Raw genomic sequence first — 23124 nt, 5'->3', positions numbered from 1 at the left:
GGAGGGCCTGTCTGGGGCTGGAAGACAAGCTTCCATGACTCATTCCCATGGCTGTTGGCTGGAGGCCTCAGCTCCTCACCACGAGGGCATCTCCTTAGGACTGCCTGAGTGTTCTCACAGCCCGGCAGCTGGTTCCCCCAGAGCAAGTGACCCAAGGAAGAGAGCCAGGCGGAAGCTCAATGCCTTTTATGACCTGGTCTTGGAAGTCACACACTGTCACTTCCGTCAGATTATATTCACTAGAAGCAAATCACTAAGCTGACCCACACTCATAGGGAGAGGAAAGGAGCTCCACTTCTTGAAACGAGAAGTATTGCTTTGTGGAGCGGAGGCAAATGCAATGGGATGACGGTGACCTGGGCAAGTGGCATGACAGTGGAGGAGGGGCCAGGTGCTGTCTTTGTTTTGGGGTCTGTCTGGGAGGCAGAGTCAAGCAGATTTGCTGGTGGATTAGGTGTTAAGGAAGAGAGTGTCTAGATTGCCTCCTGGATTTTGGCCTGAGCAACTAAGTGGGTTGTGGTACCGATTTCTGTGATTGGGAGTTTACGTTGGATTCCAGAAATCCATGGAGGGCTTTTGGATATTCCAGCCTGGGGTTCTGGAGAGACATCCAGCTGGAGAGAGAAATTGCGGGGGAGGCCTCTCACCTTGGCCCTGGACAGACAGACATTCACTGGGCTTCTGCGGATGCAGGCCCTGTCCGAGGTGCTGAAGGTGCTCCTTGGGAATCAGCCAGGGCCCTGCCCTTTCAGAGACCTGTACAGCTCGGCAGGTTAGGTCCGGGCCAGTGGGGAGGCCAGATGCTTGGAGTGACTTAGTGAGAAGGGACGGATGGTTATTGGGAGGAGACGGAGGTGGCATACCTGACAGGCCCTGAAGGATGTGTTACCAAAGAGATGAAGGACAAAAGGCAGGGGCACAGCCTGGGCAAAGGCAGGGAGGCAGGATTCTCAAGTTCAAGGCAGGCATGATGTCAGAGGAATTTTGGAAGCCAGGCTAAGGGACTCAGTGTTGGGGACATCTTGCTTCCCACCTCGTGTTTGTCTTTTTGTCCCGTGTAACCCTAAATTGTTTTTTGTTCTAGAGCATGGGCTGGCCTACTGCCCAGCTGACCTTTGACCTTGGGTGGGGGCGGGTCTTGTTGCAGCTCGACAGTGATGACCTCCTGGATAATCCCGGGGAGGCCCAAAGTGCCTTCTATGAAGGTCCTGGGGTAAGTGGCCCCGCAGGCTCCTTCCCAGTCATCGCCCAAGTTGCCCACAATGGCAGCCAGCGGGAGGGAGGCCCTGAAGGCAAGAGGGAAGGGGTTATACTCAGCCCTGGAGGCACTTTGTGGGGAGGAGGGCAGGGGCAGTCACTGAGAGCTGTGTTGGTAGAGGCAGGACTGGCTGCTGGACCACTCTGGCCCTGCCTGCAGGCCACTCGGAGAAGGAGGGGAGGGTCCTGGGCCCTGGCCTTGGCGCCTTGGGGCTCAGCTGGTGCAGAGTGGTTCTGGGAGCTGAGGTAGATGCCAGCTCTGGGCTTCACAGAGAGACACTTCTCTGGGGAGCAGGAGGTATGGAGGCCTGGGGACCTGTCCCTGCTCAGCCATGTGGGGTGTTGTGACCTAGGGAAAGGGGATCAGCTGATGCAGTCCTCAGCCTCCATCTGGAAAATGAAGGTGGGGTGATGAGCAAAGTTCAGAGTGAGGACTGCAGTGGGTATTTATTGAGCATCTACTGTGTGCCTGACTGTGCCGGACCCATCAGTAAATGCCAGTTGTCCTTTCTTCTTTCTCTCTTGCTGCTTCTGCCTCCTTCCTCCTCTCCTCTCCCTCCCCCTCCTTTTTCCTCCTTCCCCTCTTCTCTCTCCCTCCCCTTATTCCCCCTTCTCTTTTTCCCCTTCTCCCTCTTCATCATCGTAGCTATCATTTACTGAACACTTATTATCCACCAAGCCCTTTACAGAAATTTTCATTTAGTTCTCACAACTGTAATAATATATTCTGAATAATTTATCTTTCGCAATATAAATTATTACATCCAGAACCCAACAAATAAACATCATTTCATGTTATTACATTTATAGACTGAGTAACGATGATGAACCTTTATTCTTATTTTGTGACCACCATTCTCATCACCACTGTCATTTTTTAATACCTAAGGTTGGGTTCTAAGCACTCCTGTGTGTGATGTCAGTGAATGTCACGACCGTCCTAGGAGGCTATCTGGTCAAGTATCAGTGGGGATTCCATGCCATAAGCATAATTATTGCTCATGGATATTTGCACAAATATGCTTACACATATTTACACATACGTGTCCTGCATGGGAAGCATTTTTGAGAAACGTCAGACTCACAGCACACTTGGCACAAAGTAAGGTTCAGCAGCAGTAGTGGCCCTGGCTGCTGCTGTGTTTAATAACCAGGAACTTTTATCAAAATAAAACCTTTGGGGCCAGGCATGTTTCAGAATTCATGGTGTTTCAGATTCTGGAAGGGTGATGCTGAATGTGTGTGTGTGACGTGTAACAACACGCTCGTTCACCTTTCCGTGGTCAGACTTACGAAGGGTCATGCTATGTGGGTAAATTGTGCCTTTCCCCAAGAGCGCCACTTCGGTTCTGGTCAGGTTTTGCTGCCAAAGAGTTATAAAAACATTCGTGGTTTTCAGGGCCTTTGGGGTTTGGGAATTTCAGATAAGAATTCAGGGGCTGTATGACTATTCAAAAAATGGTTTTATTACATTCTACGGATACGTACAGATGGGGAAAGGAGCCGGATTCTATAAGCTAAGCCCTGGTGGAGCTGGATTTGAACCCCGATCCAGCCACTTCCAGATGGAATGTTCTTTCTGACTATGCGACCCTGACACCCAAGTGTCCTCTGTTTCAGCCGTGCCCTGAGCCTGGCCCTTTGCTAATCTCAGATCTTTCCTTCCCACCTTATTTGGCTCCAGCTCCATGTTCAAGAAGCTTCTGGCAACCACTTGAACCCAGAGCCCAGCCAGCCGGCCCCCAGTGTGGACCTAGACTTCCTGGAAGATGACATCCTGGGCTCACCCGCAGCAGGGGGCGGCAGCGGGGGCAGCGGGGGCGCGGACCAGCCCTGTGACATCCTCCAGCAGAGCCTCCAAGAGGCCAACATCACCGAGCAGACGCTCGAAGCGGAGGCTGAGCTGGACCTGGGCCCCTTCCAGCTGCCCACCCTGCAGCCTGCAGATGGTGGGGCAGTCCCGGCAGGTGCCGGAGGGGCTGCTGCTGTGGCCACGGGGCCCCAGGCCCTCTTCCCAGGTGGCACAGATCTGCTGGGACTACAGGCCCCACCCACCGTGCTGACCCACCAGGCCCTGGTGCCACCTCAGGATGTGGTCAACAAAGCCCTGAGCGTCCAGCCCTTCCTGCAGCCCGTGGGCCTCGGCAATGTGACCCTGCAGCCCATCCCGGGCCTCCAGGGCCTGCCCAACGGCAGCCCTGGAGGTGCCACAGCGGCCACACTTGGCCTGGCACCCATCCAGGTGGTGGGCCAGCCCGTCATGGCACTTAACCCCCCCACCTCCCAGCTCCTGGCCAAGCAGGTGCCTGTCAGCGGCTATCTGGCCTCAGCGGCCGGCCCCTCAGAGCCAGTGACCTTGGCGTCCGCGGGGGTCTCGCCGCAGGGGGCCGGCCTTGTCATCCAGAAGAACCTCCCAGCTGCGGTGGCCACCACGCTCAATGGGAACTCAGTGTTTGGAGGAGCAGGAGCTGCCACAGCAGCAGCCACCGGGGCGCCCTCAGGGCAGCCGCTGGCGGTGGCCCCGGGCCTCGGCACGTCACCGCTGGTTCCGGCGCCCAATGTGATCCTGCACCGCACACCCACGCCCATCCAGCCCAAACCTGCCGGTGTGCTGCCCCCCAAGCTCTACCAGCTGACACCCAAGCCATTCGCCCCTGCAGGCACCACGCTTACCATCCAGGGCGAGGCGGGGGGCCTCCCGCAGCAGCCCAAGGCCCCCCAGAACCTGACTTTCATGGCAGCGGGCAAGGCAGGCCAGAACGTGGTGCTGTCGGGCTTCCCAGCACCTGCCCTGCAGGCGAATGTCTTCAAGCAGCCTCCTGCCACCACCACAGGGGCGGCCCCGCCTCAGCCCCCCGGGGCCCTGAGCAAGCCCATGAGTGTCCACCTCCTGAATCAAGGCAGCAGCATCGTCATCCCTGCTCAGCACATGCTGCCGGGCCAGAACCAGTTCCTGCTGCCCGGTGCATCCGCCGTCCAGCTCCCCCAGTCGCTCTCGGCCCTCCCGGCCAACGTGGGTGGGCAGATCCTGGCAGCTGCAGCCCCCCATGCCGGTGGACAGCTGATCGCAAACCCCATCCTCACCAACCAGAACCTGGCAGGCCCACTGAGCCTGGGGCCCGTGCTGGCCCCCCATTCTGGGGCCCACAGTGCCGCCCACATCCTCTCGGCTGCCCCCATCCAGGTGGGCCAGCCTGCCCTCTTCCAGATGCCTGTGTCCCTGGCCGCGGGCAGCCTGCCCACACAGAGCCAGCCGGCACCCACCGGCCCTGCTGCCACCACCGTCCTCCAGGGGGTCACTCTGCCCCCCAGTGCCGTGGCCATGCTGAACACCCCCGACGGCCTGGTGCAACCGGCCACCCCTGCTGCCACTGGCGAGGCGGCACCTGTCCTCACGGTGCAGACAGCCCCCCAGGCACCCCCCACAGTCAGCACCCCACTGCCTTTGGGCCTCCAGCAGCCTCAGGCACAGCAGCCCCCCACACAGGCCCCCACCCCTCAGGCTGCTGCCCCACCTCAGGCCACCACCCCCCAGCCCAGCCCAGGCCTGGCGTCCAGCCCAGAAAAGATCGTGCTGCCGCCCTCTGCCACCACCACGGCCATCCTCACTCAGGATTCCCTACAGATGTTCCTGCCCCAGGTAACCAGGGCTGCACTGGGCTGGAGAGGAGGGATGGGGACGGGGGTAGGGGACGGGGTCTGCGGTGGAGAAGGGCCGAGAGCAGCAAGGCAGTGGCTGGGGAGGTCTTCTGGGTTAGAGCATCTCAGAGATGGCACCCTTGCTCTGGGTAGCAGTGTCCCCTAGGGGGAGGCCTGAGGGTGACAGGGAACGACTGTGTGACAGGAAACAGAAGACAAGGAGGGAAGTTGACACAGCAGAGGGACAGACAGATAAGGAGAGGGATTTGGCTGGCTGACAGATTGAAAGACTGATGCGGAGAGTGAATGGCTGGCTGACTGACAGAAAGACTGACAAGGAGAGTCTGACTGGCTGACAGAGACAGACAGACTGCCCTCTTGCTGGAGATTGGGCGAAAAGACATGGAGAGACAGGGCAGGAGAGGTGGAGGGGGAGGTGGCTCTGGAAGCTGGCTGACCTCCAGGGACTGAGTGAAAGGTGCTGCTCAGGCTTCAGCCGCCCTGGCACCTGGACCACAGGGCTGCCAGCCCCCCGGCTTCTGTGCCCAGCTTCTTGGTGCCCCTCACACCCAGTTCCCATCATCTCCTTGTCTGGAGCATCAGTGCGGGTGGGGGTCTCGGGGTGGGGAGGCAGCAGGTGTGTGGGGGCAGCTTGATGACCCTGTGTGGGCTGCCCATTTCAGGAGAGGAGCCAGCAGCCCCTCTCCGCCGAGGGCCCCCACCTCTCCGTGCCTGCCTCGGTCATAGTCAGCGCCCCGGCTCCCGCCCAAGACCCAGCCCCGACCACCCCTGTCGCCAAAGGAGCTGGCCTCGGCCCTCAGGCCCCCGACGGCCAGGCTTCCCCGGTGCCAGCCCCCCAGGTAGATGAACCCCGGTAGCCTCTGTCCTAACTCAGACCAGGCTTGCCCCCGCATCCCTCTCCCGCTCCCCACCCTGGCTTCCCCGCCTGTCTCTCTGTCTCGCTGGCTTGGGAAATGGTGCTCTCCTTTGCTCCCCAGATATTTCCTGAGGGCCTCCTGACAGTCATGGACGCTTGAGACCAGGGTCAGCCCCGGGGGAGCCCACATTCTAGGCAGGAAATTGATACACACAACAGGAAATCGATGATTTCCTAAAATTCTCATTTGCATATCTGGATAAGTAAAACGTTCAGATATTTCACATTTCAAAGGATGTAGATGAAAAGCCCCCTCTCCTGAACCTTAGCTTCCTGCTTTCTCTCCCCAAGGTGGTTTCTTACCTTTTCCATGTACAGACAAGCAAAATGACATCTAGGAATCTTCTTCCATTTTTACGAAAATGGTAGCATAGTCTGCATACAGGTTTGCACCTTGCTTTTATCATTTAAAAATTCATCTTGGAGACTACTTGGTTCTTTATATGACTACACAGTGTTCCGTTGTGTGGGTGGGCTGCTATTTATTTAACCAGTCCTTGTTCTTGGGCATTTTGGTCACTTCCGTTCTTGAGCTATTGTGAGCAAGACTGCAAACAATGACTAATATGTCACTTTGTAGGGTAAGTTCTTAAAAAGGAAATTGCTGGGTCCAAGAGCACGTGTGTTTGTAGTTTTGACAGATATTGCCAAATTGCTCTCCATGGAGTGTAAATCGGTTTAACCTTGATCAGCAATATATCATCTGTGCCTGTTTTCCCACAACCTCCACGGTGTATTGAATTTGGCCAGTCTGGTAGGCGAAAAATAGTATCTTGTTTTGTTTTCATTTGCATTTCTTTGACTCTGAACGCGGCTGGGCAGATTTTCATGGACTTAGAGCTATTTGTGTTTTCTACGGAATTGTCTGTTCATACCTTTTGCCATTTTAAAATTTGGGATACTGGTCATTTTGTTATTGATTTGTAGAAATTCTTTACATATTAAGAAAAATCAGCTTTTGTCTCGTGGGTCATAAGCACATGAGAGGTTAGGGAGAGCCAGCGTCCTTTTATTCTAGAGGGGAGGATGTTGTAGTCATTCAAAAAGGACTAGTGGCCAGGTAGTGGCCAGGTAGTGGCTAGGTAGTGGCTAGGTAGGGAGAGGAAGGCATAGCATCAGCAAGGCCCAGGATGGCAGACATCAGGCTGGGCCTTGGCTTAAACCAGTCATGATTTCACTCTCATGTGATTTCAGTGCCGTGTGACTTGAAGCAACCAGTTTCTTCATTCCATCAACAGATGTTTGGGAAGGGAGGGGGCCGCTTAGTGTGTGTCTCCGGCCGTGTGTTGCCCGAGCACAAGGAACTGCTGAGCCTTCATGTCCTCATCTGGGAAAAGGGATAATAGTTTCTTACAGGTCTATTAGGAGGAGTAAATGAGTTAATACATGCTTTGCACAGAGTAAGCACTTGATAAATAGTTGTTATTATCATTATTACCATTATTATCATTATTATTATTATAGCTGTTGTCACAGGTAGAGCACGGGTCCAGTCCTAAGGGACAGGGGCTACGATGGCATCAGGCCGTCTCTACACAGGGAGGAACAACAGGCAGAAGGAGTAGGGGAGGGACGAGGGGCGCCGGGCCTGTGAGAAACCCACACTGGAAGTACTGTTGCTAGAGTGGCTCCCACGCAGGCCTGGGTCCCTTCGGCAAGTGGCTTCCCCTCTCTGAGCCTCCGTTCTCCGCTGGCACCTGGGGCTGGCAGGGTCCCTTCTGCTCAGCACTGTGGTGGAGAGCAGTCCAGAGCACATTTGTCCTGTGCCATTTCAACGTGTACACTTGGTGGGCACCTGCTGTGTGCCAGGTGTTTGTCTACACTCTGTCCTCGGGTGCCAAACCATCCCAGGTGACCTAGTACTGAGGAGGTTCTTGGGATACAGGGCTTTCTGTTTTAAGATGGAGACAGTGCAAACACGCGAACAGAAGGTTTTGTCTGTTGTGTCCCTGCTGTATGCCCAGTGCCCAGAACAGTACTCGGCACACAGCGGACAGCAGTGAGCACTGACTAAGTAAATGCCTCAGGGAGGGAGTCTGCCCACACATACAAGCACCTGCTCTGTTCTGGGTGCACCACCGTGAAATCAGAGGGCGTGCCATGATTAATGGGCACCAGATGTGGTGTGAAAACCACTGTCTGGGAGGATTGTGGGGTGGTAGCAGGGACAGGAACCCTGGAGCCCCGGCTCTGCCACTTAAAGGCTGTATGACCTTAGGCAAGTCACTTGCTTCTCTGTGCCTCAGTTTCCTTGCCTGTAAAATGAGGATGATGATAATAGTATCTACTCCACAGGGTTATTTTGAGGGATAAACAAATTAATATATGTAAAGTGCTTGAACAGGGTTGGCATGTTGAAAGTCCTGCAAAGTGAAAGAAGCCAGGCAAATGTCCTCTAAAGGGCCAAGTGTAAACATTTCAGGCTTGACGGGTCTCTGTCATTACAGCAGTCGCCCCTTATCCACAGGGGATACGTTCCAAGACCCCCAGTGGATGCCTGAAACCACAGACAGTACCTAACTCTATATATGCTATGTTTCTTTCCTATACATACGTACCTATGATAAAGTTTAATTTGTAAATTAGGCTCAGTAGGAAACTAACAACACTAACTGATAATCAAGTGGAACAGTTATAACAGTATGTGTACACTGTAATAAAAGTTACATCAATAGCTGTGGGGCTTTAGTAAGTAAAATCAGGGTGACTTGAACACAAGCACTGCAGTACCATGACAGTCAATCTGCTAAGCGTGATGGCTGCTACGTAAGTGAGTATGTGCAGCATGGAGACGCTGGGCAAAGGGATAATTCACATCCCAGGTGGGATGAGCAAGGTGGCACAAGATTTCATCACATTCCTCAGAATGGTACACAATTTAAAACTTCAGAATTGTTTTTCTGGACTTTTCCATTTAATATTTTTGGACTGCCTTTGACCTCAGGCAACTGAAACCCCAGAAAATGAAAACTCAGATAAGGGGGAGAATACTGTATAGTGCAAAAGCAGCTATAGAGCATCCATAAAAGAATGAGCATGGGCATGTTCCAATAAAACTTTATTGATGGACACGGAAACTTGAATTTCATATCGTTTTCACAAGTCACAAAATATTATTCTTGATTTTTTTTTTAAGCATTTAAAAATGTAAAAACTATTCTTAGCTTGTAGACCATAGAAAATGGTAGGCCAAGCGGGGTGGCAGGCCAGATTTGACCTAGGGGCCATGTTTTGCTGACCCTTTTGATACCTTCATTTCATTAGATGAACACACCATGATTTATTTATTCAGTCCCCTGTTCATGACTACTTAAGGTGGTTGCCTGTGTAATTGTTAACAAACAACACTCATAAGTATTCTTGTACCCACATTTTGCACACATGAAAATACGAGATATGATCAAAAATATGGTGAATGTTTAAATAAAAAAAATTATTACAGTAAAAGACACATTGCCATCAATCTCCCTCAAAATACTCCCCCTTACTTCAAACACGCTTGCCCCATCGTTCTTGCCACTTTTCTAAAGCAGTTCTGGAAGTGTCTTTTGTGAGTATCTTTAGTCGTGCTGTCATGAATTGATTCAAAACATTTACCTTTCATAGCCATTTTGACTTTGGGGAAGAGCCAGAAGTCTCCCGGTGCCAGATCCGGTGAATAAGGCAGATGATGTTAATGTTTTTATTTGACATAAATTGCCATACACCAGAAGCGATGTGTGACACGGAGTGTTGTCATGATGGAGGATGAAGTAAAGATACTCATGAAAGAGGACTTTCAGAGCTGCTTCAGAAAGTGGCAGGAACGATGGTGTGAGTTCGAGGCGAGGGGGAGTCTTTTGAGGGGGATTAATGGCAATGTGTCTTTTACTGTAATAATTTTTTTTTAATTGGGGAACAATGTGTTTTTCCAGGACCCATCAGCTCCATGTCAAGTCATTGTTTTTCAATCTAGTTATGGGGGGGCACAGCTCACTGGTCCATGTGGGAATCAAACTGGCGACCTTGGTGTTATGAGAGCTGTGCTCTAACCACTGAGCTAATTGGCCGGCTGCCCATCAGCGGCTCAGCTCCAAGCTCAAGAATTTGTTTCTCACTGGCCCATGTGGAAATCAAACTGGCGACCTTGGTGTTATAAGCGCCACGCTCCAACTACTGAGCCACCGGCCACCCAAATTTTTTTTAATTTAAGCATTCACTGTATTTTTTTATCATACCTAAAAACTGTAGGGTACATTTCTAGAAACAGAAGTTGGATTAGAGAGTATCTGTGCTTTCCAAACATTTTAGAAAAAGCGCTAACCTGGTTGGTTGCTCCTCCATGAGGTTCGTGCCTGGGGAGGCTTCTGGAAGCTTCATCAACCCCAGATCAGCAAGCAACTTGCTCCCCGCCAGGCTGGAAAATGCCACCCCTCCTGCACGTTTCTCTGATTCTTCATGAAGTTGAGCGTCTTGCCATCTACACGTGGGCAGTTGGAATCTCGGTAAACAGTCCACTCGTGTGGTAGTTTTAAAAAAAAATGATTATAAAAAATAATTTCATGCTCATTTAGAGAATTTAGAAAATATACAACAGCACAGAGAAGGAAAATGAATTGCCTGTGATCCCACCATGTAGGAATCACTGGTAACATTTTTTGGCATGAAGCTTCTTTTTTTTTTTTTTAGCCTTTTTTTTTTCCTTCTCATCCATTTAAAATGTTTTTCATTTTTTAAATTAGGTATTATATTCACATGGTTCAATCATCAAAGAGCATTTTTTAAAGTACAGGGGGAAAGTGTCCCACCCCATGCGTGCGTGTTCAACCACGGGCCCCTCCACTATATCCACAGTACCTCATTTTTCGTCTGTCCTTCCAGGTCTTTGTGCATATATAGCCTCGTGCACATATGGGTTTACATTTCTCTCTGCCCGGAAGCTAGCACATGACAGTCGCCCTCCCCCACCCCCCACCACACACACACACATCTGCGGATCTCGCACCCACGGATTCAACCAACCGCAAATCAGAAATATTCGGGGACAATACCAGAAAGTTAATCCCTAAACAATACAGTATCACAATATAGTGTTCACATTGTATGAGGTATTGTAGGTAATTTAGAGATGATTTAAAGTATACGGGAGGATGTATGTAGGTTATATGCAAATACAACAACATTTTATATAAAGGATTTGAGCATCTGTGGATTTTGGTATCCATGGGGGGTCCTGGAACCAATCCCCATGTCCCCAGTAAATGCTATATTGATGCACCTTAGATCATGTTTAGTGTCGGCCTTGGCCTTCCACACAGAGCTGCAGTAAACAACTTGGTCACGTGTTACTTGCAGCGCGAGCAGGTTTATCTGTCTGGTCACTTTCTGGAAGCCTATGTTCTTGATCAAAGCAAATGTGCACCTATAATTTAGATATAATTTGCTGAATTGCATTCCTTTGGAGTTGTAGCCAATTGTGCCAGGTTAGACCCCCACAGGCAATATACAAGAGTGTCTTTATGGGACTTATGGCTTATTCCTAGTGTGATGAGTGAACGTGGTTCCATAGGGTGCTTTCAGTTTGCATTTCTTTTTTTACAAGTGCAGTTGAGCTTCTCTTGAAATACATAAATCTTTTGTGTTTCCTTTTCTGTGCACTGTCTGGTCATATCCTTTGCCCCCCATTTCTCACTGATTGTTATTCTTAGGGATTTTTAAAGGCTCTTTATATATGAGAGAGATGAACTTTGTGCTGTGAATTAGAAATATATCCCCCAGTATATCATTTGTTTTTTGACTTGGTTTGGGTGTATATGTGTGTCTGCATGCACGTGTGTATTGTTTGTCTCTGCATTTTTAATGGATAGAGTAAAATTTGGGGGGCTATTTTTAAACTTCATTTTAAAATCATTTCAAACATACAGCAAAGTTGCAAGAATAGTACAAAGAATTAATGGGCATTCTTTACTCTTTAACCAGTTGTATTAGTTATGTATTGCTGTGTAACAGATGTATTGCTGTGTAACACAGCCGCTTACAAGAACAAACATTATCTCATCTCAGACGGTTTCTAAGGATCAGGAATCTGGAAGTAGATTAGCTGGAGTATTCTGGCTCGCCATCTCTCATGGAGTCAAGATGTCAACCAGGGCTGCAGTCATCTGAAGGCTTGACTGCGCTGGAGAATCTGCTTCCAAGATGGTGCACTCATGTGGCTGTTCGCAGGGGGCCTCAGCTCCTCCCTATATGGGCCTCTGCAAAGGGTAGCCCATGGCACATTTCACAGCACCTTTCCTCAGAGTGAGTGATCCAGCAGAGAGAGAGGGTGCCCAGGATGGAAGCCACAGTCTTTTTTATAACCTAACCTTGGAGGTAGCATATGATCACTTCTTCCAAATTCTATTGGTCACAGAGCCCAACACTGGTGCAGTGTCAGAGGAGATTGCTCACTGGGGTTCGTCTTAGAAACTGGCTGCCACACCAGACTTACCCACTGTAACTACTTTGCTACAATCCGTTTATCCTTAGCTCTCTCAATAGCATACATTTTTCTTCTGAATCATTTGAGAATAAATTGTAGACATCAGGCTCCTTTACTCTTTAATATTTTAGTAAAATATCTCAGCCATTAAGAACAAGAACATTCTCTTACTTGACCACAGTAGATAATGTTCAAATTTAGCAAATTTAGCATGGAGACAATGCTGTTATCTAATCCACTGTCCATAATGCAATTTAGCCAGTTGTCCAGCAATCGTGCAATATATTATTCTCCTTACTTCACTCAGCATTCTAGCGCTCTGTGCTGGCCACTTCACTCAGACCTCAGAAGCATGTGTTTAGGGTGTTGTGTAGTGGGCCAGCTCTCTTTGTCCTGACTCACTGCCATGGGCCATCTGGGTTGTTTTCCTACTTTCTCGCTTGTAAACACTCCCAGGCTGGATAGCCCTGGGAACCTCAATGATCCTTATCACAGATGCCTGGAGGGGGACTACTTCTTCATAAGTTGGGTCCCTTTCAAAGTCACCAAACCAAATTGCCTCCAAGAGGAGTTATGCAGGTGACAATCTCACCAGCCCCTTGTGAGAGCCAAGGGCTGCCCGTCTGATCTCTCCTTAGGGCTGGCAAGCCTTTGAGGATGTATGGATTGAGTGATTGATTGGTTTGTTTTGAGAAGTTATTCTAGGCCGAGCTTGGAAAGGATGCTGGAAGGGGCTTGGAGGCGTAAAGCAAGTCATGACTCTGAAATCATGAGTCGGCCCACTTTGAGGGCTCGAAGCAGAGTCCCAGCTTTGGAGCCTAGCAGCACTGGGTGGCCTCGGGCTAGTCCCCTGAGCCCTCTGAGCCTGTGTCCTCAGTCAGCCTTGAAGTCCTGGATGGCAGTAAGGCAGGGGGACTCTAGAACATTCATTTCCACTCTTGGCCTCAGTGTCTCATCTATGAAATGGGTCCAATATGATCACAGCTCTCAGGACTGTGGAAGACCACATGAGTGGACTCAGGTGGCCAGCTGTACTTGCTGGATCAGTGTGGGCTGTCATGGGGTGCACGTATTCTGTGACAGTGCCAGTGTCAGGTACACAGCTGGCACTTACTGGTTAAACAGCAGCTGCCAAGGTTATGATTCTTGGGGAGGTGACCCTTGCAGAGGGAGAGTGCAGGGGATCTCTGGCTGAGGCGTGTTATAGGGTCACTGTGCCCATGTAACAGAACTAGTGCCCAGATCTTATACACCCACACTCACAGGTACACACACGTGCCTATACCTCCAGGCTCCCGAGGCACGCAGGTGGGCCTGCAGCCCTGGTCATGCAGGACCTGGACATTTAGAAGGGAGCCCAGGATTTACAGGCTGGTGTCCAGAGGGACAAGCCCTGCCCCTCAGTTGCCATCCTTGTCCTTGGCTCCCTGGATCCCTCAGACTCCACTGTGGCCTCCATGACCATCAGCCCCACACTCCAGTGCCCAGCTGCGTTGGGGTTTTCCTTGGTTAGCTAGGCAGTCAGGCTGGGGCTGGCTGCTGGGACGCCGCCCACAGCGCCTTCTCCCCCCTCGCTGCTTGTGCTGTGCTCCTGCTCCCTGGCCCCTCGCCTCCCTGCTGGGCAGCTGGTGTGGTGTCGCCTGCTGCTTCCTCCGCTGCTGCCCCCAAAACCCTGCAGAGCTCGCCTTCATCTGGGGGGATTGGGGAGATGGGGCACAAGGGGAGGGGGTGAGATCAGAGGGCCGAGGTATGGAGGGGATGAGGTGGGGGACATATGCAGGGGTGCGGTGGGGAGTTGAGAAATGAGAGGCGGGAAGGATAACCATGGTGGGGTCCTTTCAGGACAAGGGGTGGCTAAGAAGGGGAGTTTCTGGTGGGAGTGGCCCGGGTCCCCAGTGTCTTGGGGCAGTGGGAGCCAAGGTTGGTTCTGACCCCTGCCCCCTCCCCTCTACCTCCCTCCCCTGCCCAGATCCCAGCAGCAGCTCCACTGAAGGGCCCAGGCCCCTCGTCATCCCCATCACTACCTCACCAGGCCCCTCTGGGGGACAGCCCCCACTTGCCCTCCCCACACCCAGCCCGGCCCCCTTCCCGTCCACCCTCCCGACCCCACTCCCGTCCTCCCTCCCAGCCCCAGAGCTTGTCCCGCCCACCCTCAGAGCCCGCCCTGCACCCTTGCCCCCCACCCCAGGTCCCGCCCACTCTGCCTGGCATCTTTGTCATCCAGAACCAGCTGGGCGTACCCCCACCAGCCAGCACCCCTGCCCCCATTGCCCCAGGTCCACCCCAGCCCCCTCTTCGCCCCTCCTCCCAGCCCCCTGAGGGGCCACTGCCCCCAGCCCCCCACCTCCCTCCGTCTTCCACCTCCTCTGTTGTGGCCTCCTCGGAGACATCTACCAGACTGCCAGCCCCTACGCCGCCTGACTTCCAGCTCCAGTTCCCGCCTAGCCAGGGACCCCACAAGTCCCCCACACCCCCTCCAACCCTCCATCTGGTCCCTGAGCCCGCAGCGCCCCCCCCACTGCCTCCTCGGACCTTCCAGATGGTGACCGCCCCCTTCCCGGCGCTGCCCCAGCCGAAGGCTCTTCTGGAAAGATTTCACCAGGTAATTGAGGCAGGGACCAGCCCCACCGCACGTTCCACAAGCTCCCCAGCCCTCCTCCTGTAGTCTAATCGGAGCCCTCCCACTCCACCCCCAGCCCTGGTGCCCGGCCACCCCACTCCTAGCGTGTGCCTCCCCACCCCTCAACCACCTGTCCCCCTCCTCAGGTGCCGTCTGGAATCCTTCTCCAGAGCAAAGCCGGGGGACCCCCCACCGCCCCACAGACCTCCGCCAGCCTGGGGCCCCTCGCCAGCCCCACTGCCTCTGTGCTGGTCAGCGGGCAGGTCCCATCCGGGACCCCCACCGCGCCCAACCATCCCCCTGCCCCGGCACCCATGGCCACCGCAGGTAGGGGCGAGGTAGCTCATGCAATAGAGATGGGGGCCTGAAGGTGGGTGGGGGGCTAATCTGTGGGTGTGTGGACCCAAGGGGTCACCCAGCCCTCCGGGGCCAGGAAAAGTGGAGGAGGAGGGGCTGTCCCCCAGGCCCAAGGGGGCACTCGCTCCAGGGCTGGCGGGGCTGCCGAGGCAAAAGAACCAGAGGAAAGTGGGGTGCAGGCTTGGGGGTCATGTTTGAGGAGGTGGCCTCCATGCCGGTGACCTCTGAGCCCTGTCTGCCCCCACCCCTGCCCTCAGGCCTCCCTCCTCTGCTTCCTGCCGAGAGCAAAGCTTTTGCCAGCAACCTCCCAACTCTGGGTGTAGCCAAGGCCACTGTATCCGGGCCGGGGAAGTCCTCCGGGCTGCAGGTAAGGGGCTGCCAGATTGGAGGGCTAGGACCAGAGCGACCTTGCCAGGGAACTAGGGAAGGAGCTGGTGGGGCAGGAAGGGGCAGGAGAGGCTGACGGACAGGTGTTCAGGGATGGGCAGCTGAGACAAATCCAGACGGTGGGGGAAAGCAGGACAGTCTGGGCAGGGGCATGCAAGAGACCTGCAGACACCAAGACAACAGGGTGACAATAGGCAAGATGGCCTGAATGAGACCCCAAGATGGTCACGGGACAGAAACAAGTGCCTGTCAGGTGTCAGCTCAGGACCGGTGGGGTGAGACAGGTGGATGAGAGATGCAAGAGGAAGGAGCAGGTGAGACCCTAGACAGAGGGGCAGGGGTGGGTTGGGGGAGACTGAGGCAGAGACCACCTGTCGGAAATGGGGGGGGGGTTGGGTTATGAAGACAAGAACATGTCAACAGAGATGAGACAAGTGGGTGGAGGGACCAGCACCCAAGAGGTTGGGAGAGACTTAGGGACAAGCTTCACGAGAGGCCGAGAGGAAGACGGCACGAGAGAGAAATCAAAGTGATGAGATCTGAGGAGTCATTTGTGCAAATCAAAACACCAGAAAATGGCAGGCGAGACAGAGGCCTAATGATGAGCAGGGAGGGAGACACCAGAAGTTTGACTGGTGTCTAGACCCGAAGGCAGGCAGAGGCCAAGAGACTCACATGAGAAGGGGCTGAGGGGACCCTTGCTGAGGGTGCCAAGGATCATGCCTGTCACCCTCTCCTCGCCACATCCCCCACCTGAGCACAGTCCAGGTCTTCCCCACAGGTTGAGTGTGATGGGCAGGGTGCCAGGACCCCATCAGGGCGACAGCAGCTCCCTCCTGTCGGTGCCAGGCTGGGGATGAAGGGAGTCAGGGTGCCGAGGGAGGGAAGGCTTCTCCTCACTCACCTCTTCTCACCGACCCCCCCACCCCTGCAGTATGAGAGCAAGTTGAGTGGCCTGAAGAAACCACCCCCACTTCAGCCCAGCAAAGAAGCCTGGTAAGTGACAGCACCCTGTCCCTGGGTATCTTCCCCCCACCCCATCCTGCCTTCCAGGAGGCCTGGGAGCCGGTGTGGGGACCACTCTTTAGGAGAGGGGTTAGGCAGGCCCCAGTGCAAATCCCCACTCTACCTCCTGTTAGCCCTGTGGCTACAGGCAGTGCTGTTTCCCTCACGTACCCTCAGTTTCCCCCTCCGGAAAATGGGGTAGTAATAGTGATAATAGGCTGACGGGTGAGGATTCGAAGAGACTGTGTTAAGAGCACTCATGTGGCACCACTAGGCTGCTAGCTTCAAGCGGGAGGGATTGGCGTGGCTTGGTCACTGCTGCATCCTCAGCACCTCAGAAAGGGCTGGGCAGTCAGTGCTTGGTGGCATGGGATGGGTAGGGGATGGGTACATGTTGGATGCTTGCATGCGTTCTCTCCCTCTCTTCTGCCATCCTTCCACCAAGAGTGTTGATTAGTGCCCAGTCCTGTGCTGGGTTCTGGAAATACAAGACAGACCAAGTCCTACCCCTGTCGTGTGTGGGGTCCTCTGATCTTCAGCATAGGGTGGCATGTCTGGTGGGGGAGACTGTCACACAATAAAGGGACATAATTCACTGTAATATGCACTAGGGTAGAAAGCCTGGTGACAGAACAGGATTTTACCTCCCAGCCAATCAACCGACCAACCTCCCTCCACCCCTCCCCAAGGTTGCTGTTGGGTCCCAGGCAGCGCGGGGCCATGCTGACCCCCGGTGGCCGGAGACAGTATAGCATGGAGGATGAGGTTCAGGCTCTGGCATCTGACTCCCAGCTCTGCCTCTTCCTCACTGTGTGTGCTTTGGGTCAGGGCACTGCACCTCTCCAGGCCTCGGCTTTCTCATCTGTGAAATGGGCATAATGTTAGCACCCTTTGGTTGTTGCAAGAGATGCAGTGAGAGCAAGCATGGTCAGCACACAGCACCTGCTTTGGAAACATAAGCTTGCCCCTAATGTCTGTGTTGGGGGCTGGGGCTCAGGGTCCAGGATCTGGTTTCTCCTGGCCTCACCACCCGCTCTACGTGTGTGTGGTCTCTCCCCACCCACCCCAGTTTCCTGGAGCATTTGCACAAACATCAGGGCTCCGTCCTGCACCCGGACTACAAGACAGCCTTCCCCTCCTTCGAGGACGCCCTACATCGCCTCCTGCCCTACCACGTCTACCAGGGCGCTCTCCCCTCCCCCAACGACTACCACAGAGGTGAGGCCTCCTTAGGACTACCCCCATCCTGTACCTGCTGTGTGGAGGGGGCGGTGAGGTACCTCGCTTTGCCTGTCCGCCCCCAACCTCTGCCTCTGGACCTCTTCTCTTCCTCCGCAGTGGACGAGGAGTTTGAGACGGTTTCCACGCAGCTGCTGAAACGCACCCAGGCCATGCTCAACAAATACCGCCTCCTGCTCCTGGAAGAGTCCCGGGTAGGGTAGCCATCACCTTCCCGCTCACGCAGAGGGAGGGAGGCAGGGAGGATGGTGGTCAGATCACAGGAAGGACAGTTTGGAATCCACTCCCATCCATCCCGGTTACTCGCATCCCCTCCGTCCCGGCTTCTTCACTTGCCTATCTTCTCTCCCCTTTTAGAGGGTGAGCCCCTCGGCAGAGATGGTGATGATCGACCGAATGTTCATTCAGGAGGAGAAGACCACCCTTGCCTTGGACAAACAGCTGGCCAAGGAGAAGCCGGGTGAGAGGGGAAGGGAAGGAGAGGTGTCGCCCACTCTTACCGGGGCCCCAGAATTAGACTCGGGGGTGGAGGGAGTGGGCGTGGCCTCACCTTACCCGCCACTAGGCGGCGCCCGAGCCCGTCCTTCCTGCAGTAGCTGGTCTCCCCTGACCTATGGGAGCTGAGCTCCTCTTCTGTCATCACTGTGTCCCTTTCACCCCCTCAATCCTGGCATGGAGGGAACATTCTGCTACTCCCAGGGGAATAGAAAAGCAGGGGAGCAGCGCCAGGACTAAGGTGAAGCAAGCAAGGTGCCCAGGTTGCAAAATATAACATGACGTCTACTCTCAGGTGCCATCCCCCCTCCCCCAGTTGCACATTACGGGGATTTGGGAATTGCTGAGAAGGGTTGCACCCAGCAATGTGTCCCCAGCCCCTGATGAGTCAGGGGCTTAGCACAGGGCCTGGTGGATAGTAGGTACTCGGTGCACACCAGTTTCTCTTAGCTCTGTTTTGAGCAAGTGCCCCATGCATTCCCTAACCCCAATGGGTTTTCTTGGCCCCTTGGTCCTACAGATGAGTACGTGTCTTCCTCGCGCTCTCTCGGCCTCCCTGTCACAGCCTCTTCTGAGGGACATCGGCTTCCCGGCCATGCCCCAGCACCATCCTCAGCATCTGGGACACCCGCCCAGCCCCCTCTGCACCTGCCCACCAAGCTCGTGATCCGGCACGGCGGGGCGGGCGGGTCCCCTTCCGTGACCTGGGCCCGGGCGTCTTCCTCCCTTTCTTCCTCGTCCTCCTCGTCCTCCGCTGCCTCCTCCCTGGACGCCGATGAGGATGGCCCAATGCCCTCCCGCAACCGCCCACCCATCAAGACTTACGAGGCCCGAAGCCGCATCGGCCTCAAGCTCAAGATCAAGCAGGAAGCTGGGCTCAGCAAGGTCGTCCACAACACGGCCCTGGACCCTGTGCACCAGCCCCCGCCGCCGCCTCCCGCTGCCCTCAAGGCGGCCGAGCCCCCACCCCGGCCCCCGCCACCACCCCAGACCACCAGCCAGATGAACGGCACTGTGGACCACCCACCACCGGCCACCACAGACCGCAAACCGCTAGCCCCAGCCCCACACTGCCCCCGCCTGCCCCTACGGAAGACATACCGGGAGAACGTGGAGGCTCTGGGCAGTGGGGTGGCTGAGGGGGCGGTGACGGGCAGGGCCCGGGGCAGCAGTCCAGCGCCACTGCCCACCAAAGTGGACGAAGCCACCAGCGGGCTGATCCGGGAGCTGGCTGCCGTGGAGGACGAGCTCTACCAGCGCATGCTGAAGGGAGCCCCTCCAGAGGCCACTGCCAGTGCGGGGCAGGGTAGTGGCAGCAGGGACCCCAGCTGGGAGGCACCCTCAGTGCCCCCCGCCAAAAGGCGCAAGTCTGAGTCCCCTGACGTGGACCAGGCTAGCTTCTCCAGCGACAGCCCGCAGGATGACACGCTCACGGAGCACCTCCAGAGCGCCATCGACAGCATCCTCAACCTCCAGCAGGCCCCTGGCCGGACAGCCGCACCCTCGTACCCACACGCCCCCCAGGCGGCGGGCACACCCGCCTCCCCATCACCCCTGCACAGGCCAGAGGCCTATCCCCCCTCCAGTCACAATGGCGGCCTTGGTGCCAGGACGTTGAACAGATAACACCGGGCTGCACTTCCCTTCCCTATCCCCTTGCTCCGTGTGGACACCAGGGGCAGCTGGGCATCTGACGTCAGCCTCCTGGGGGACATGAGCCGGGGATCCCCTGAGTTTTTCTTGCCTAAGTTATTTGAGTCACAAAGGCCTCCTCCCCCACCTCCTGCTTCAGCTGGGTTGTTGGGTGGGGGTCGTGGGTTTAGGGGAGGGGGCTGGAACTTAAAATGTCCCCCTGCCAAAGGAGGGGGTAATCCCGGTGTGTCATTTCCCATTTCTTCCCACTTCCTGCCACACTCCACCCCTCCATCCTGGGGACACGCGTGTGTTTGCCAGGGATGGGGGCACTCTGGTTATTCCCACTGCTCACGCGTGTCCGGGTACCTCTCGTTGATGTGCTTTCACGGATCCATGCCTGGAAGGCACTCAGAGCTGGGAGGGTCCTTGCAGGCCTCGCTCAGCCTTTCCCCACAGGCCATAAAAGGAAACGCAGGGAAGAGGCAGCTTGAGCCAGCATCTTAGAGCCCCGTGTGGGGGCGTGCCTCCGGGCATCGGTCACAGCCTTGTGTGTGCGTCCAGCTCTGTGTCCTGTGTCCCTGTGTGTGTGCTCGAGTGAGAGAGATTTAGACCCTTCCCGTCCCTCGACTGAAATCCGAGCACCTCCAAAACAGGAAACCGGGGTCTTCCACCCGCCCCCCCCCAACCAGTCTTCCCCTCTGTTCTTCCTGCCCCCAGCCACCTGCGCCAGATTTTGAAATCTCGGAGACAAAACGTACTGTAAGATAAACTTTTTTGTACTGTATTTATTGTGTATAACGATTTTTTTAAAGAATTCTGTACATTTAGAACTCTTGTAAATTAAAAACCGATCCTTTTTTTAAAACTATTGACGCCCCCTCAAGCACCATTGCTTTTGGGTCTTTTGGGAGTTTAGAGTATGAGGTTGGGCCCAGACGTGGGTGGGGAGTGGGGTGGGGCAGGCTTATTCCACATATATTTGTTGAGCACCTACTTGGTGGCAGGCCCTGTTCCAGGCACAGGGGTGCAGTATGAACCGGGCAGATGAGTCCCTGCTCCGGAGGGTGGGGCGGGCTTATGAGTGGAGGAGGCAAACAGTGAACAGCTCAACCAAAGAGGCGATTTTTTGTTTTTTTAATTTCCATCTCCCCACCCCCTCCCCTTTGGCAATGGTCAGCTTGTTTTCTGTATCTATGGTTCCGTTTCTGTTTTGCTTTGTTTATTCATTTATTTTGTTTTCCCCGCCATTCTTGTTTCCGCTATTGCCAATACTGAAGAGGGAAGAGGCGGGTTACAGGGTTAGTTTCCGTCCAGCCTCTGGTGACAACATTTTTGCCAACTGATGAATATATCACCTTGTTTTGTGTGTGTTTCTGTTTAAAGACACCTTATTGTTGATTCATTCACATTGAGCTCACCGCCGACAGCATTTGGAATTCACACCTGAAGGAAACCCGTCCAACACACGTATTCTTCGTAAGGCACGTCACGGCCTTTTTGTCCATAGGAACACTAGATAGCATTAAGCACCACGCCTGGGGACCAGGGGTGTGGGGTGAGAGGCAAGGTCAGCGGGAGCAAGGGGGGGCCTATCGAGTAGGCCCTTGTGCTCCACGGTGATGACTCGGCTGTTACTGTGAGTGAGGCGGGAGCCGCACTGGAAGATTCTGAGCAGCATGGGCTGTGAGCTGACAGGTTTCCCAGGCGCCCTCTGGTGGCCGCGTGGGGAACACGGCTGAGTCGGAGCCCAGCGAGTGGACCCCAGGTGGGCAGTGGCGGGCAGACCCCAGCGATGGGCCCTTTCTCTGCAGGACCTTGGGGGTGTTTGTGGTGGAGAAGCTGATACATGGGGTCTCTTGGAAATGTACCACTCCCCTGCCTTGCTCTACACCTACTTCCCCCATGTGCAAAATAAAACCCTGAAAGAGAGCACAGTTCTTAACATTTTGGATCTCCATCCGTTCGGGGAAGACCCCACGTGGCCACGCCAAAAAAATTGACAGTGATTTGCACGGGCCGGGCCTCATTTCTGGAAGGCTGGCTGCACGCAGCCGGAGCAGAGGAACATGAAGACTGTCGTTTGGGGAGTAGTCACCGTGGGCGCTGCTCCAAGCCCTTCAGCTGTGTATCTTACCTGGTTCTCCCAGCAGCCCGTGTGGGAAAGGATAGCCCCATCCTGCAGGTAAGGAAACCAAGGCCCGGGGGAATGCAGTAAGTGGCAGGCTTGGCTACAAACTGGGTGGTCTGGCTGTGAGCCCACCATCTTCACGTCTGCAGACCCAGTTTCCAGTGAGCCCCAGGGGACAACAGCAAGGCCTTTGCAAGTGGGCTGCGCAGGAGCCAGAGACCCTCCCTCCTTCCACTGCCCCTGGAGAGGGGATCCAAACTGACCTCAGCTCCTACAAAGTAAGCCTTGCAGACCAAACTTCTTAGCTACTGCTCCCAGGTCCTGGAAGCAGCTCGGTGGCCATCTATATGGTTCCCTTTTCCACAGCTGAGCTATCTGGAAAAAGAGAGAGGCTCCAAAGGTTACTTCAGGGCCCAAGTCACCTGGGCGTAGAGCAGGATTGGAACCCAAGACTGACGGAGCCCAAAGTTCATTCACGTAACTACCAAGCTCACTGGCTGCCTTCTCCATCTTCCCCCCCCCCCGCCCCCACTTATGGTAAAATATACATAATATAAATTTTACCATTTTACCATTTTTAAGTATACAGTTCAGTAGCATGAAGCACATTTACATTGTGTAATGATCACCACCATCCATCAGAACTTGTTTCATCTTGCAAAACTGTAACTCTGTCCCATTAAAAAATACCTTCCATCCCTCCTCCCGTCAGTCCCTGGCAACCACTACTCTACTTTCTGTCTCTATGGATCTGATGGTTCTAAACACCTCATATGAGTGAAATCATATAGTGTTTGTTAGGGAGCTGGCTTATTGCACTTGGCATAATAGCCCCAAGTTTCATCCATGTTGTAGAATGTGCCAGAATTTCTCCATCCAGTTTTGACAAATGGAGAAGGAGGAAGCTAGAGGGAAAAAAATCAACTGTAACTGAAAAAAATTAAAAATTTAAAAACTTTTTTAAA

General features: G+C 54.2%; 1 protein-coding gene across 6 annotated transcripts in view; it reads left to right on the top strand.

The window, feature by feature from the left end:
• Nucleotides 1–20899, top strand: part of BICRA (BRD4 interacting chromatin remodeling complex associated protein) — a 74625-nt gene extending 53726 nt beyond the window's left edge. For 2 of the 6 annotated variants that reach the window (XM_074316178.2, XM_074316177.2), the window contains exons 5-15: nt 1148–1213; nt 2942–4897; nt 5580–5756; nt 14263–14895; nt 15060–15240; nt 15528–15637; nt 16592–16653; nt 17732–17880; nt 18001–18095; nt 18259–18361; nt 18917–20899. In XM_074316178.2, the coding sequence (XP_074172279.1) occupies nt 1148–1213; nt 2942–4897; nt 5580–5756; nt 14263–14895; nt 15060–15240; nt 15528–15637; nt 16592–16653; nt 17732–17880; nt 18001–18095; nt 18259–18361; nt 18917–20022 (4638 nt within the window). In that variant the 3' untranslated portion in view covers nt 20023–20899. The remainder of the gene's footprint in view (nt 1–1147; nt 1214–2941; nt 4898–5579; nt 5757–14262; nt 14896–15059; nt 15241–15527; nt 15638–16591; nt 16654–17731; nt 17881–18000; nt 18096–18258; nt 18362–18916) is intronic. The other 4 variants (XM_074316181.2, XM_074316179.2, XM_074316180.2 and 1 more) reach the window with 4 other exon arrangements.
• Nucleotides 20900–23124: the final 2225 nt, after the last annotated feature.

The sequence above is a fragment of the Rhinolophus sinicus genome, chromosome 8 (assembly GCF_057876585.1).
Source record: "Rhinolophus sinicus isolate RSI-liver-muscle chromosome 8, RSI-T2T, whole genome shotgun sequence".
Taxonomy (NCBI): Eukaryota; Metazoa; Chordata; class Mammalia; order Chiroptera; family Rhinolophidae; genus Rhinolophus; species Rhinolophus sinicus.
The sequence above is the reverse complement of the archived record's forward strand: the minus strand, read 5'-3'. Positions and strand labels throughout refer to the sequence as shown.